The sequence below is a fragment of the Curcuma longa genome, chromosome 14 (assembly GCF_044706935.1).
Source record: "Curcuma longa cultivar G26 ecotype Majalengka, Jawa Barat chromosome 14, ITB_CL_G26_1.1, whole genome shotgun sequence".
Lineage (NCBI taxonomy): Eukaryota > Viridiplantae > Streptophyta > Magnoliopsida > Zingiberales > Zingiberaceae > Curcuma > Curcuma longa.
In genome coordinates, this window is record NC_133874.1 from 1,939,240 (window position 1) to 1,957,001 (window position 17,762).

General features: G+C 33.9%; 1 protein-coding gene across 1 annotated transcript in view; it reads right to left on the reverse strand.

Annotated features, from left to right (window-relative positions):
- Positions 1–1,772: 1,772 nt before the first annotated feature.
- LOC141845052 (magnesium transporter MRS2-I-like) overlaps positions 1,773–17,762 on the reverse strand; it is a 32,839-nt gene continuing 16,849 nt past the window's right edge. Inside the window, exons 4-12 of the mRNA XM_074733071.1 lie at positions 16,976–17,097; positions 16,257–16,331; positions 9,475–9,705; positions 9,325–9,369; positions 3,056–3,100; positions 2,953–2,982; positions 2,357–2,476; positions 2,133–2,272; positions 1,773–2,019 (exon numbers count right to left, since the gene is read on the reverse strand). Coding sequence (XP_074589172.1) covers positions 2,186–2,272; positions 2,357–2,476; positions 2,953–2,982; positions 3,056–3,100; positions 9,325–9,369; positions 9,475–9,705; positions 16,257–16,331; positions 16,976–17,097 — 755 coding nt within the window. The 3' untranslated portion in view covers positions 1,773–2,019; positions 2,133–2,185. The remainder of the gene's footprint in view (positions 2,020–2,132; positions 2,273–2,356; positions 2,477–2,952; positions 2,983–3,055; positions 3,101–9,324; positions 9,370–9,474; positions 9,706–16,256; positions 16,332–16,975; positions 17,098–17,762) is intronic.

Sequence of the window (17,762 nt, forward strand, 5' to 3'; positions counted from 1 at the left end):
TATACTGATACCTCCAAATAGACCACCTACATATGTATAAATATTAAAATAAGAAAATAATATTTAAGATGCCAACAATCATCATAGTGAAACTAGAATCCTAGAATCGCTTCCCAAAATCGAATTTCTTCTATGACTCCTCGTATTTTCTTGATTTGTTTTCTTTCTTTCTCAGCTCTTGTAATTTACGATTGTCTAGATAGTCTACTTCATAATTCTGACTAGTACTCAATTTTACAATTCTTATGAAAATAATATTTTTTATTACTTGACGACAACCATGCACTTGTATTTTTCACCCATCATCTTCCATTCGCCTACTGAGTTGTAATTGATTGTTTGATTGGTTGCTTTCAAAATCAGAACAAACATAAATATTTTATTCAATTTTGTTTTATCCCTAGACAACTCTCCAATCGACTGACTATATTTCAGTCGAATGGTACACCTGCTCCAACTGCTTTCAACTTGAGTGTGTGTTTGCCATCATTCCTTCCAAGGTGGTGATACATCCTTATTGCCTTTACCTTTGTGCCAAGAAGTTTTCAGACCTTAAGATTTCCTTCTTGCTAACAAATTCCTCCTTTCCAGATCCTCTTCCACGTGTCTGGCGTCCCGTTCTAGTTGACTTAACAAGACTTCATGCATCTACCTAGTGTTCCATCTTTGACCCGCTAAGACTTTCTTTACCTAGTGTCAGATCCTTTAATCCACTAAAACTTTCCTCCATACTTAATCTAACGTCCGATCCCCCAACAGTTTAAATTATCAACTTGTCTACAATTGTCTATAAGATGACTGACTAACTGGACTCAAACCAATTGAATCGATTTTGGTAGATTTTATCCAACATTCTTATTCAACACAAAGAATTAGCATGCCTACTGCGAATGCTAGTTTCACTGGGGGAGTTCATTAAATTCCTCCACCCTTTTTACATTTGGTTCATAGGCTTATAAACATCAACAACCACCCACATACCACGATCCTAACATCAACTTGTCACTGAAAAAAAATCCTAACACCAGCCACTATCGATGACCCTTGATATAAAAGCTTACCAAGATCAACTGGCATACAACCTGTAGCAAATTTGGTGATCACCAGATAAAGCACCTGATGAATCTTAACGATGCCCCCTTCCACCGATGCTGACAAGAGAAGAGTATCGGCATGAATAAGATCCAATGATGACCTGTGGAATTGCAACGACACACACAAGTGGGTCATTAACCTTCTCTCCATGAGGGGCTAAAAATAAGGCCCAGGGAATCAAGATCTTTACCATTCAAGAATGCAAAAAAAAAAAAAAAAAAAAAGGTTCCTCAGAAGAATTTACCATCTGTTAACTTTCAAATTCTTACATTGTTAGCCTAACCAAATCCAATGATAATGTTAGAAGAAGAATTTACCATATGGCCCATTCATTCCAAGATCATCATCTGCCACATCAGCATTTCCATCAGTGATATAAGAGCAAAACAAAATTGACCCACCCTTACCTCCAAAAGATCCCTCCATTGGAAAATTCAGCTCACATTGCAGCCTAGATCAAACTTATAAAGCTCCTCATCAGCCCTGGAAACCTCCCTCGGCCGATGAGATTATTAGACAACTCAAATCTGCCATCTCCAGACCCATCACTTCATGTACTGGCCATCAGTTCTCTAAGTTCAGGTCAATTTTCAAAAACAATTCCTTCTTCAAAAAAGAATAAAAATAACAAACCTATATTCTCAGATCAAAGAGGAAATCAATGTAACCAAGACACATTAAACATAATATATGCTGGTTAAACATTTATAGGTATTGACCGTACAATTTTCATGTTGTACCAATATAGTAGACAACAATGATGCTCACAGCTTCATCCTGAGAAGTCAAACTCAAAGAAAAATATTTTTTCTATGCCTCTTCAGACGTTGGTACAGGAATATAGACAAGATATTTGATTCACTAAGCCAATGATGATCCTCATGTGGTTTGTCTTCTCCAGCTTCAAAAACAATTTCCTGTAGGCTGCCGGATTCAATCAAGCAAGAAGGAACAAAAATTGAGAAAACGCTGCCCACATTTTGCTTGGTTTAAGATGGAGGATTCCAAGTGTAATGCAGAAAAACTAGGAAGACAACCTGAATGTTTATTTTGAGATGTGTAGCTCCTCCAGTTTGTACACTTATGTGGATCAAGACCCAACAAGTCCTTTGTGGCGAGCATAAGCAATAATGAAAAGAAACACAAAACTACATACAAGTCCAGAGATAATGACAACCTGTGAAGCAATCATATTATTTAAGCCAGGTGTCCGTGTAGATGCACGTTGTAAATAAAGCACTTTATTCAAAGGTCAGCTTACCCATTTGTATACATATCCATGGCCATCATTCCATGAATATGGAATGTTCATTCCAAATACGCCAGCAACCAATGCATAAAGTGAGAGACACACCGTACCAGAACTCAAGAACAACTCTAGCTGGAGTACAAAAGATAAGCAATCAACAAACTACTACTAGACAACTATGATGTTTTGTGGTTAAATAATGGAGAATTCACTTAAATGTGATACCAAATGAGTTTTTGCAAAATGCTGTCTAGACTTTAAAAATGTCAATTTGTTAACTAGACTATAAAAGTTCTAGTTTGCAATTGCTTGACTCCATTAATATTAAATTCAATGCACAATCATTAAAAGTCACATAAACTTGGTGGTTAGTTGATCTAACAGAGATAAATATGCTTGCAAATCGAAAAGAGCATGCAAAGCCACCAAGATAGACTGACATATTTGAAAAGAGTATGCCAAACCACCAAGATAAACTGACATCTTTGAAAGTCAGAAAAATGTGTTACAAAAACAGATTGAGGCCAAAGTATCTGCCTTAAAATAATGTAGCTTGCTAGTGGCATCAGAAAAGAATCTTTCATTTAAGTAAATTTGCATGGTAGTACCTGAATAAGTTGATTTCGGTGGTTGTCAAGCTGCCAAACAATACTATAGCGATTGAAACTCTTAATCATTAGTATAAATTGACCCATTGAAAGTAAGGGGTACCTGAATATTGATATAGTCCTCAGTGTCATCAATATATTCCCGTAGCTGGATGAAAGTTAAAAGTCAATCAACAAGTTGGAACATCTACTCTTGACTACATTCTACTGGACAATTTGTAACATAAGCACGTGGGATATTTAAATTTTAAACTTGGAAGATTGTCAGTTGCTCCAGAACACACATGATAAATGAATAATTAATTTTGATGAGAGAAGCAATCAATAGGATTGGCTTTGGAATGAATATAAATGTTTGTTTTCATCAAAATTTTAGCTCTTCACAACAAAAAGGATAATTGTGGTGCATCATGTCTATCATTTGAGGTCTCATATCAAGGTTGAGAAACAGCTCCACAATAGACTATGAGATAATAGTTTCAAGATTATTGGCATGTAATAGTCTCTGCCAGTGACATTGGGTCATTGACTGACCTAGTAGAGACAATATACCGTATCCAATAAATATAAATAATTTTGTTCAAGATTTAAAATTTTGAGTTGTGATAGAATTTCAATGTTTGACTTGAGTCATAAAATTTCGGTACCATATCATGTTATGTTAGTACAATTTAAATACTTAATTGAATTATTGATAAAAAATATAATTGATTTTACTTAGTTTAAGTTGTATCTTTTAATTAATTTTTTAGTAAAATTAATTGTTTGCTTAATGATTAAATATATAGCTAATACATGTTTGTTCTTTTGTTTATATATGTTGATTAATTTCATCACCTCAGTTTTTAAAGTAAAGAACTCCTTGCAACCAATTATATTTTAATTTTAATTTTAGTCATTTTTAAACTATATACTTTTTTGTTTCATAATGATTTACACTAATAATCTATTTATTTTTTCACATAAAATACTACAATGAGTGATGAGAAAATAAAACCTTCTTTAATACTTTATAAACTAGGGCATGTTTAGTTTTTGAATTCTACAATTCTGTAGCAATTTTAAATTTTAAATTTGAAGGCCCAAGAGACTTTCCTTGTAAATGATCTAATTTTATTAGAAATGGATGTATATTTTTATGGCTTTATGCAAGTGTGTTTAAAAGTTGTTCATAAGCATTTGATAAAAAATTTTGAGAATTTAATATCTCTTTTTTTCTTGAATTTTATTTGATAAAATCTAAATAAATAATTCAAAATTCTGTCATTGATTTTAATTTTATTTTGTTTCGTTAATGTAACTATAACAACAAATTCTCAAAGGGCACACCCAAGGTTTTAGAATTCTCAAAAGACACACTGAGGTTTCAAAATTCTCACACTCTCTCCTTTGCATGCAACATCATTTCTTTTTCCTCTCTTCTCTTTCCTCTTAAATTAAATTAAACTTTAATAGATAATCTTCTAAATAATTTATTTTTAATTTTAAAAATGTCGTTAAAACTTTAATAAAAAATATAAAAGAAAATTAATAAAAAAATTATATTTGTTAATATATAATTATAAAAGAATAAAAAAATTAAATTAAATTAATAACGAGAACTGTTTTTATTAATAAAAAATCACATTGATGTTGATTTTTAAAAATCAGCACTACAATTTAAATATCAACAACATATAGTACTGGTTTTTTAAGACCAACACCACAGTGTTGTTTGTCTTCAGAAACCAGCACTACAATGTTGGTTATTCTCACATGCTATGGTGTTGGTTTTCGAAAACCAACACTAAAATGTTCTGAAAATTTCAAATCATTTTGAGCACTGTTGGGAGGGCTTTAGAACAGTAAACGGGGACTTATTTGGACTCGAATCCACCTAATACACCCATAGAAGTTTAAATGGATCCGATCGGAACTCTCTAGGTCCATCAATGAGTTTTGATTGAAACCCATTGATGGACCTAAATGATTTGGATTTCTAAAATTTTGTAATGAGATGGAAGTGTGGAGTGTATAGAAGGTAAATATAGTGCAAAATCATGATCCCGAGTCTCCTACACGAAGTTATAGGCCCGTGCAAATAGTACAAAGTTGGAAACTTTCTAAACCTTTTGAGTAATGTTGGGAATCATTTACGATGATAACGGAGGGCACATTTGGACTCCGGGTACTGCAGAAACCTACACGAGTTGGAATGAGCCCAACCAGAGCTCTCTAAGTCCATCAATGAATTTTAACCGAAACTCATTGATGGATCTAGGGGATATGAATTTCTAAAAACTTATAATGAGATAAGAGATGTTAATGTATAGAAGCTATATATGATTTCAAATCCTGATCCTAAGACATATAGGCGAAGTTATGATCGCGTATCAACTAGCATAGACTGTGATATTGGTTTCTAAAGGCCAACACCACTAGAGTCATCAATTTGGATTAGGCCTGTTGAGTTGGTCCATCCTGCCAAACAATTTAAGTAGGTTAGGTTGGTATTTATCAACCCATTTTAAGGTGGGTCCAAGTAGATTGGCTCTCTTGGGCCTGCAATCAGCACAGGTTGGCTCGTTGTGGGCTTGGGTTAGCCCACGGGTTGAGAAACTTATTTTTTCTTTTAAAATTTAAAATAAAAGTGAAAATTTTAATAAGCTCATGATCTTAACCCGCCTAATCCGCAACCAAACTTAAAATTTTCAACATTTTATATATTTTTTTTATTTTTTTGATGGACTCATGGGCTTAACCCACTTAATCCGCAACTCAAACGTAAAAATTTTAACCTTATATATATATTTTTTAATTTTTTAGTAGGCACTTGGGTTGGCCCGCCTAACCCACAACCGTCTTAAGTTGGATTGGAGATATCCTAGTCCGCCAAGATGGTGGGTCGGCCTGCACCACTCCGCACCGCCCCACCATATAATGGGTTTTTAATGTGTTGGTCCACCTCATCATGAGTTGGCCTGTTTGACCGCACTAAGCACCACTATGGTACTGGTCTTCAGAAAGCAACACCACAATGTTGGTTTTTCTTACACATTGTGGTGTTGGTTTTGAAGACCAACTCCACTGTGGTGTTAATCTTCATAAACCAACACCATAGTATTCTGAAAATTTTAAATTGTTTTGAGCACTGTTGGGAGGACTTTAAAATAGTAAATGAGGACTTATTTGGACTCAGATTCGCCTAATAAACTCAGAAGAATTTGAATGGGACCAATCGAAGCTCTCTAGATCTATCAATGGATTTTGTTCGAATCCCATTAATAGACCTAGTATATTTGGATTTCTGAAATTTTGTCATGAGATGGAAGATGCAAGTATGTAAGAGGTATATACGATATTCATACTCAGTTCTGACATCTCTACGATAAGTTATATGTATATACCAAATGTTTGCTTCTGAAAGCCATAATTTTTTACTTGGGTATCAGAACAGGACATTCAACGCACCAAATTGAAGTTCGTTTAAAGATCTACATTTGTTACGGGTGGAACCTCATAACGAGCCAATTTCATATCAAAAAAATATCGTTTAAGATCTTTTCGGAGGTTTAAAATAAATTTTGTCCTTTTTATTAAATTTTTTTTCCCATAACTTATCATAGGGATATTAGAACCAAGACACTACAAATTTTTAAAAATCCAAAACCCCTAGGTTCGATCGAATCCATTCCAAGTGCTACAATTTTCTAAAATTCCTCAGAGTTGATATATGCCCAGAGATATCAATTTGAAGTAATTAACAACAGTGATCAAAAAGTTTTCAAAGTTTGGTAATTAACACGTACACAAAACTTATCGTAGGGATGTTACAATCAAAAACAAACACCCTACATAACTTCACTATACTACCCTCTTCCATCCTATTGCAAAATTTGAGAAATTTAAGTCATTTAGATCCATCAATGGGTTTCGGTTAAAATCCATTGGACCTACAGTGCTCCAATTGGACCCATTCAAACTCTTATGGATTTATTAGGTGAACCTGAGTCCAAATAAGCCCTTGTTTACTATTTTAAAATCCTCCTAGCAATAATCAAAACTATTTAAAATTTTCAAAACATTATGGTGCTGGTTTCTGAAAACTAGCACCATAGTGAGTGAGAAGAACCAACACTGTGGTGTTGGTTTTTGAAGACCAACACCACAGCATTGTTGATATTTAGGTTGTGGTTTTTTAAAAACCAACACCAAAGTGATTTTTTTATTTCATTTTTTATTTTTATTAATAAAATTAATTCTCGTTATTAATTATATTTTATTTTATTATTCTTTTATAATTAGATATTAACAAATATTAACTTATTTTTTATTAACCTTCTTTTATATTTTTTAAATTTTTATTAAAGTCTTAACAGCATTTTTAAAATTAAAAATAAATTATTTAGAAGATTATCTATTAAGGTTTACATTAAAGTTTAATTTAATTTAAGAGGAAAGATAGAGAAATGATGTTGCATGCAAAGGAGAAAGGAAAGAGAAAAAATAGAGATAAAGTCAGATATCAGTAGAGGGGTAAAACTGAAATTAGATGTGCCTTTTGGGAATTCTGAAATCTTGGTGTGCCTTTTGAGAATTTTGAAATCTTAAATGCGCCCTTTGGGAATTTGTCGTAACTATAATTATTAGAGTGGACAAAAAATAAAGAGATATAAGTTTTTCTTTAATTTTGAGAAGTAATATATTATATCTAGACTTAAATAATATAAAATTTTATAAAATATATAATATAAATTTGACTTGGGTATGCCTCAATCAAATTGGAAAATTTTGGATTCACATTTTCTTGATAAAATTAAATTTAATTGAAAATTTTTTCATACCTTTAATTAAAATAGATAAAAAAAAATTTAAAAATAATTTGATATATTTAGTGCACACTTATTGCAATCATGTATTCAAATAATATTCCAATAAAATAAATAAAATAATAAGTTTTTAACTTAATCGAATAAAATTTATTTAATTAAAGTGTCATGTCAATATGTAGTTGTCTCTTGATAATCAAACCGAAGATAAGAGAAGACACATAGTAAGAGAAAAAGTTTGACACAGTCCTAATAAACGTTAGTTTTCAAATTGCTTGAGCACACAATCTTTTGGTGTCATCAAAGTCAAAACACAAAAAATTCATTGTTGATGTTAAATACTAAATTTTATCATATTTAAATTATTTACATTTTAAATTAGTTTTATAAATATTTTAGATATTAATTAAATTAGGTTGAACTAATATTTAAAATTTTAGGGTCGAGTCCACTAAGTAGACATGGTGATTAGGATCAAGTGGGTTCAAACCAAGCTTAAAGTTGAACCAAATTCATATATACAATAATAAGTCCCATCATATTTAATTAGCTTAGTGACACTTATTTAAGGTTGGAAATTAGATTGGTGGGATCAAGTGGGTAGCGCCCACTTGTTGCCCATTCGTCGCCACAACCTATCCAGTAGCATTCGTTCACCACCCTGCCCTCTAGTCATCCTCCTCTCCTCCCCTCTCTTCGCTTTTCCCTCGATATGAATGTTTTCAATTTCTCTCCCGCAATGCAACATTTGCTTGCCACCCACCAGTCATTGCATAATCCCTTCTCCCCCTCAAGCTCTTCTCTAGTTTGATGTGTTGAATCCAGTGTTGTGTCGACTGGCATGCTAGACAGAAAATTCATTCAGTTCCAATAGGCACAACTCAATACTTTATACCATGGTTTTGTTTTTAATCATGACAAGCACATACAATCTAAGAATTCATCCAATCATGTGTGTGTATCAAAAAAATGTCTCATGAGTTTTGTTGGATTATTGGTTATTTCTTGTAATGAGAATTTTCATTTTGTCGTTTAATGAGACAAGTTTATGGGATCACCCAAGTGTCACTCTGAGATGAGAAGATGTACTTAAGCTGTGCTTTGCATGCACCACATCCATAGCATTTACAACCCAACCAAGTGAAAACTAAATTTGGGAGGAAATAAAACTTCACAAGATTGTGAACACAACCTTTAACTTTATCGAGCATGTTTTACTTTCATAGCTAGCGGATTAATTCCATAGATTATTAATAAAGCAACACCTGATATCTTTTGAAATAAGATAGAATTCTATGGTTATATAGTTGAAATTATCAATAGCTTCTTTTCCTTAAGATTTTTTTTTTAAACTTCATATTTTTGTGATTGGTAGATTAAGTAGTGTGAATATCTCTCTATCAGGAGTACAACTATAAATTCACGATATCAATTTTAGGTTAGAATATGGCACTTTTAATATTGCTAGATTACTCATATTATATAAATAGCAGATTTTTTTTAGCCATGTCATAATACTTCTTGTTTGTGAAAAAGAATTCCAAGATGAAGTGAACTGACTTACTGTAGTCAACTTGTTGAATGTGCCATCAATTTGCATGAAATATGCCTGCATGATTCAGGAAAAGACCTCAATTTTTTTGAAGTATCAAAAATAGATTCTGACAGATAGATCTTTTCCTGAAAATTGCGGAAAAAATTACTGCATTATGACCTCAAGTAGCATTTCCAGTTCCTCAACGTCATTATCATTTCCATGGATAGTGGCTGCACTTGCCCTACTTGCTGCTCTAGATATCTTAGAAGCAATGGTTGGTGAAGTAGGAAACCAATTAGGAACACCAGAACCACTGCCAGGGGAAGATGGTCCAGCCAATTTTCTTGACAAGTAAAGATCGGCCATATCATCATCATCGTCTAATAGCTGCTCAAGTTCATCCCTTACCTGGTGACCACACAATTTAGGTGCTGGTAAAAATGGTGGACAACAAAAGATGATAACTCAAACTAAGGTCATTAAATATATGCCCTAAAGAAGATTTTGAATAGCAAAATAAACCCTATTTTATACTTGTAAATCCTTATCTTCTTGCTCTGAATATTCTTGTGCATTTTTTTCTTAAATATATTTCCTCCTGGAAATCCACCTCCAGTTCACACAATAAATATGGCTCAACCCTCAACTTTTCAGACTAGTAGCCTGCTAGTATACCAGGCCACAATATCCAGTATTGAACCAATGGCAATAAATATTGAAAGGATAGTACCAACTGACCAACTGAAAAGCATTAAAATTTGAGCACAGAGCACATCAAATTGTACTATTGAAGTTATGTCTAATAGGAAAGATTCATGATGCTCAGAATCTTATTCACCAATTGCAATTTAAACATAAAAATTGAAGTTTGAAATGTTGCCTGATTTTGAGCAAAAAAAATAAACTACTCAAGGATAGATACAATTCTTGGAATTTTCTTGATTGAATTTGTTGAAATTTCTTAGTGAATTTTGTTTTCGATTGCATGGAATAATGACTTATCAACTCACAGAAATCAAGATCCCAAAGCATGTAGTAACTTTCCTTAAGGATTAATTTGCCACCACCAAGGGTGTGCACCTAAAGATCCGATGAATATCCTCTAAGATACAACAAGATAGTCCTCTGTGACTTGAATTGTCAAGAAAGTGTCCACAGTCAATCCGACTCTAAACTAAGGTCTCAATTTGCCTATTGAAGTGCACAAATCCTGTGGTTAGAGCTTCATCAGTAGGGAGGAAGAAAGTTGTTGCTCTACAGGGAAAGGTGACTTGCTAGATTAAAATTCTAAATTGAATGTAAAATTATTCTTCCAATCACTCCTAGCCCTTGTATAGACTAGTTATAAACCTTGGTTGGATTGTGTCATTGGGTTGCTTCCGCATGGAGTTGATCTAGGATCTTGGATTGCTTACACTCTACTTTGGTGATTATGCACTAATTTGCCAAGGCCTATGGGTCACACCACTTTGGTAGGATTCGATCCACTAGCATGCAAATCAAACGAGTAGTTTTGACCATCTTGAGTGCCAGCTTAGGTGGATGCTGAATAGAGTGAATTTTATGTGACAAATTAAATATGCACTTCAATGCAACTCACAATGATATGTATTTGCAGGGTACAAAGTGTGACAATAAACCGCATATCCACCAAACTTCATTTTCTATGTATTTTCATGTGTGCCACGCGAGTGATATATCAAAGGTCATTGCTCCCGACACACACATGCATGTGATGTGCAATAGGGGTGCACTGTACCACATAGCACAAGACATGGACATTTTATGTGCCTCACACATGACTCCACATTATATAAACATATAACTTCTTTACTAACTCAACCTTTTCCAAATAAATCTATGCAAGAATCTATATTTTAATTACTTAATCATCCTCCAAATGCTAGATGTGGAATTAAAGTTCCTCCATTAGCCATAAGAGCTTTATATTTGTTCTTTTGTCTCCATGGTTTGGAAAGCACTTTTGGAAAATCTTTTATTTTAAAACATTCTAAAAATCCCCCATCATTTTAAAAAATAAAAATATATTTTTAAAAAATATATTTTTAGACATCCAGTGATCTCATCTATCCTTCTTGTAGGCATACATGTGTTGTTACTTCTATGCTTTAAATCAATGCTTTAGAAGTCATCTCAATGTTAGATGAAATTGCATAGAAAAGGCACACTAATCTAGCTATCATACTTAAATTACATAGTGGAAGCTCCTCCAAATTAGGTACTTAAACTACCACCCAACACTATTATAGGCATGTTTCCAAATAAATTATAAAGGGCGTTCATCCAAATAAGGTGCCCAAAATGTTACCTAACACTATTATAGTTAGGTGGGTGCAGGTGTCTATATGCTTTCATGAACATTTGGGATTAATCCCTAGAATCCTTGAACTCATTGCAACTCACTGCATTTGGACTCACCGCACTCCATATTCATTCTTTCTTTATCCTACAGGTACCAAAGCATCCTTATCTTGAGATGATAATAATTAATTGGTGTTGCATTTACATGTAATATGTATTACCACTCGTTGAATGCAAAACATAAAATTCTCATGAAGCAAGTCAAGGTTTCATCATTTAGGGAATTAAGCTAGTGGGATTCTAATCCATCTTAACGTAAAATCAACTAATAACAATCAACGATCTACAACCGCATATTCACTTGCCTTAAGGTTTTTATTTGTCTCTACCAATGGTATCCAGTTAGCATTTGCACTTCTATAACTTGCATTGTCAAGGAGATTGTGGTCCCCTTCGATCAAAAATAAGATCATCAAATCCAATGCCCAAGTGCACAAATTCCTGGGTTGAAACTTCATTTACAAGAAGGAAGAAAATTGTTACTCAAGAAAGAGAAAGAGAGAAGATTTGTTGAATTAATTTGAAGTGATTTTACCTAACGCATTCATGGACCATATATAGACCAATATACAACCCTTGGTTGATATAAGCCTTTGGATCACTCGGATGATCAAAATCTAGCAATTTTTGCATTGGTTCACCTAGATCAATCAGGTCACGCCATTTTGTTTGAATTTGAGCCATTTGCACAGAGTCATACCCAATTAGCAGTCTGATCAACGTGATGTCTTGGTGGAGGGTGACTTCCAATGTTGCAACAAATTAAATGTGTGACTTAATGCAACTCACAAGTCACAACTATGCACAAGTGCTAAGTGCAAAGTGTATCAACAAAGTGTCACGCTTCATTTGTCATGTGTATCAATGTGCCACATCACATCTAAGACACGCATGTGTGATAGTGGCCCTAAGCATAGCAATATTGTCCACTTGTGCACCTCACTGCTCATGTTAATTGCATCTAACTAGAATCCTCGTGCGTTTTGTATATGACTCCACCTTGTGCAAGCACATGCAAGTCAGGTGTTTTGTATAACTTTATACAAGAATTTATATTTTAAATGTTCACTCATCCTTAAATTCACATGTTGGTCCAAAGTTCCCAATGTACTCTAAGAGCTCTTTTCTTCCTCCTACTCTAGGGTTTGGGGAACACTTTTTGAAAACCATTTGTTTTGAAAAATTCCAACAAAAACTCCCACTAATAACACAGTGTTGGAAATAACTATTGTCCAAAGCTATTATAGGGTGAAAATGTATATTTGGTATTATGAAGAAAAAGATCATTGCAAAGTATCTATAGGATTTAAATAGAACGCCCTATAACTAAATTCCCCGTCTGGGATTAAATTCATATCATAACATATATATTACTTGATACCTAATAACTCTACCACCGCCTCAAACTGAAGCATTGACGTATATTGCAATTTATTACCTAAAACATAAGAATAACAAAGAAAGAACACATGACAAAGATGTAAACATAATTCTAGTTAATAGTTGAGAAGTCAAATAACACAATGGTCAAGACTGATCAACAAAGGACTTGTTAGCTGGTTAGACTGAGTTGATAACCATCTTTAAAAAAATTTGATATATTGTTTCTTGACTCTCCTTATTTTGAAGTTTAGTAGTTAATAAGAAGTGACAATTAGTAAAAAGATTGCATAGTGAAAGTGGTAGACAAAATAAGAATGAGTAATGCTAAATTTTACTCCTAGAAATGATGATTTCAAAGAGAAGACTAAGTAAAGCTCTGATATCTACCCAGGAAGAGGGTAAAAATTAGTCAATCTTTACACGTTTCAACTACCAACGATAAAATTGTTGCAGACAAAAGTGAGACAAGAGACTAATTAACGTTCTAATATCCACCTAAGAGAAAGAAGAGAATTGAAGAGACAACACTAATCTATGTTTATGGTGTTGCAATTAAGTAAAACTATTGCAGAAAAAGTAAGATTAGGGTTCTTTTGTTGATGGTTTTACTACAAGGGATGGAAAAATGTCACTAACTCCAAGAGAAGAGAGATGTTGGAACATACAAACAATCTCATTTTAAATCATCCATGCAAAAAAACAAGATAGAGCCTTATAGTACCTCAATTTTACCCCCTATTTACTTGGAAGCGTGGAAGGGAAAACTAGAAAGTTTTCCCTCGTTTACTTGATGTAAAATAAAAGAAAGGATGGATTTAAAAGGATGGATTTAAAATCCATCTGCTAATGCATATTTCTCCAATTTTTCATTCGCCTAGAATCAAGTGGAAAAAACTTTCCTTCTCATAATCCCAACTTCTCATCAAAACCATCCAGTTGTGTCGGGCTCGCAAAGAGGTTGCAGAGAGGTCACGGCCAAGCCTTGCCACCGCGAGGTGGTGGCTAGGCTAGGCCTCTCGACACCACGAGGCGGTGTCCAAGCCAGGCCTCATGGCACCACAAGGTAGCGGTCAATTCAAGCCTAACGGCAGTGCGAGGTAGCAATGAAGCCAACCCTCATAACTACAATGGCCAAAGGAGACCTAGCTACAGCAAGGAGGCTTAGTGGCTGCAAGGCTAGGCCACAGCCTTATAGCGGCAAGGTTAGCCACGACAATGAGGTTGACCACTACACTCATTGCAGTCCTTCTCGATGAATTTTTCTACTTATTTTCTTTCCCTTTCATTTTTTTTCCTTTGGCTTTCCTTCTAATAGGGTTGATTTATTGTTGCTTTTTGCCCTTTCCACTTGGATCTTTTTCCACTACTAATTCCTTTCTCTCCTCCATTTGTTCTTTGGGTAATCAAAGCATTAGATAAGAAGGGAAGAGGAAAGCTTGAAGAGTAAATAAATGCACTAAATCTATCAATCTGAAAAGTTTTAGCACGGAATGTGGTGGAGTTTTTAGTATTAAAAATTGATGTTCTTGGAATTGAAAGTGCGGATAGGGGTTAGATTCTTATGGTAAGGAAGCTAAATTGCTCGGGGGCTATCTCTTCTTCTTTAGATTCTCCTATCAAGTATTCTATAACGAAGGAAGTGTGATGTTTTTGGCAATGATGGAATAAAATTAGCTCCATTAATAGCAGAGGGAACAATTCACCATGACAATAGTAAAGGAACTAAAATTAAGGATCAAGAGAGCTTTGACCGATGGAAGGAAGAAAAAAGAGTGTCCCCCATCAAACTTGTAAATAAACAAGAGGAAGTTATAGTAGCGAGGCAATCTCTCATTTCTATGCATCAACAACACCTAGATTAGAAACAAACTCTTTATCCAGCAACAAAAAAAATCTCTACAACATCAAAATGAAAGAACTGAGGCAAAAAAGGGAAGGAAGATGTCTACAATAGCAGGATCAAAGATCTTGTCTTCATAAGGGAAGATCTCTTTTTGACGATAGGACGATGTGGTCTCGTTCATGTTGAGGAGTCTCGATCTTTTTCAGGGAAGTTGTGCTTTCTGGATTTCATGATGAGCAATACAAAGGATGAGAAGTTGGCATCTTCTGCCAGTTTATAGGGCACAAATCCATTTTTTATGAGAGAGGTATGGGGAATGAGAGATCATAACAAGTTTGCTATTGTGGGGTGGAAGATTTATGGATAAGAAAGAAAATGAAATTGTAGTTTACAACCATGAAGGGCAGGCTGCATCATCTCATTGACTCACAACATCCCTAACCCTAAGGAGATTAAAGAAGAAAAACTGAACCCTAGAAGAGATCCCACTCCTCTACCAAGTTGAGAGTGAAAATGTTGTATTAGTATTAACATATATACAAGGTTTGAAGTCTCATTTTGATACTAGGTTAATAGTTCTTAGTGGAAAATAAGATGTGTTAGATCAATGTCTGAGATGTGTGTCAAAGAAGAAGAACACTACAAAGAATGGGGTCCCTGGGTCCATCTGAACACAAAGGTTGGGAATCCTTGAGTCGAGCCTTAACGCGATGAAGGAAAAGTAGTAGCAACTGGAGAAACTTATCAAAAAGTTTGGAACTTTCATCATTGAATTCAACATCGAAGTTGCCACCAAAAATTCGCCAAAGCTATTTTATAGGTTTCACTTCTTGGACCAGTGTTGCATCTTGAATCTTGATCTTCTCTCGAAATGGGATGGCTGGCCATGCTGGTTGGTTTTACACAAATTTTCTCCCTACTATTAACCATATATATAAAACTCAAGCATGACAACCAATAATTAAATACTCCCATGTCAGAACAAATTTGTAACATATATAAGTATAACTAATAACTCCAGTAACCTAACTCTTAACAGAGTAAAAGATAAAAAATGATCAACAACAACACAACCACAATTTTGTTTTCTTAATTCCTTTTCTACTTACATTGTTGTATATGGCAAGGATCTTAATGATGATACACAGATGAAATAAAACCAAACACAAGACCATCTGCTTTGGTGATAACGTGGAATTAAACTTTTAGTTATTTGATCATGCATTACTACACCCATCTTACATAACATATAGAATGAGGTAAGTTGTGAAATTTTAATGAAACTTATGGAAAATATATCTTCATGATTTATTTCTAAGTTCAACAAGAAGCTGCTTGCTGTAAATCACACCTTTTGAACCCGAGCAGTCAACCTAGTCATGGCACTCTTTAACTTGCGTACACGATCCAAATTACGGCTGCTAATCTGCAGTTATAATCACAACAGTTAAACAATGTAAGAACATGAAAGAATGTGTACAGTTACTGAGAAATGAAAGAAAGATGACTAGAGTACTTCCAAACCCAAGCACAATAAGCAGCACTTTGAATTTTTTTAAATTTTCTTTAGATGGTTCTCATAGCTTAATATTCAAGGGCTCTGATATTAGGTCTCTAGTCAAAATACTGAATCCATGCTCTGCAGGCATAACCAAAAGTCTCTTTGCTTTTAAAGTTACATAATACTCTACTCAGATGACATCTTAAATCAATTTGATCCTAAATCCAAAAAGGGGTCTTGCTCATTGCAATACTGTCAAACTATGAGGAACTTATTATGAACAACTAAACTAAATAATTATTTTAATGATTTTTGATATTAAGGTTCCAAAAGCTAGCCTATGTAATAAATTGAAACTGCCAATATACCCTATTTTGCTGGTTTACATCAGCCAGGATTTACATGTCTCTTCAAACAGATATGAGAGGCCACTACCATTGGCATCTAATTAGAGGATCATATCAACAAAATAAACATGGCACAGCAAAATTGTATTGATTAGCAAGGGATAAAAGGACACAATTCAAACCAATGCAGCAAAGGAATGAATAAAGAAAGTCAGTTGTCACCTTGGAAGTGAGTTCATCTAAAGCTGGGTAAGCAGCAGTCTCTAGGTCAGTAGTCCGTGCATCAAGGTAGCTGCAAATAGCTTCTAAAGCGACTTCTAGGGCTCGAAACTCAAACGGAGATTCTGAAAAGATTTGAGACAATACTATTATAACAAGATATATGTAATAGGCAATGCATATAAGTAGACAAAACTAACCATTATGAAGATTGTCATATTAAATGAAGATATTATCCAAAAACCTAGTTAGTTGGCATCATAGTTGACAAAATTGGTTGATGCTGATAAGGATCACCCAAGTTGGATCCATATCATCAATGGTTGATCCAATATTTTTTAGAGAAATCAGCATATTATAATTAAAGAGAATGCTAGAAGAAGAACAAGAAATTCAAAGAAATTAACTATAAATTAATTAAATTATATTATAAAATTGATGGAATTCATTAAAATTTGATCACATAGAGAATCAAAATGGATAAAAATTAAAACTTGGTCAAATTGAGAGAGGACTTCGAAAAACTTGAACAACTTAGGCTTCCCTTTTGTCCAAACTTGATTTTTAGAAATCCTATACATAGGAAGGAGAGTGGAGAGAGTCTTCATCGCCCTCTTAAATTGTTTAGCCATGTCACAATTGCTTCATTAAGTATGCTTAGCAATGTTTTTGCATTTTTCTTTTCCTTTAGACATCCCTTCCAATGAGCAAGAAATTGATGCATTTTTTCTCTTTTTGTACTTTAATTTGTGGTATTCCTTTTTTATTTTCTTTTCCAATGAATAAGAAA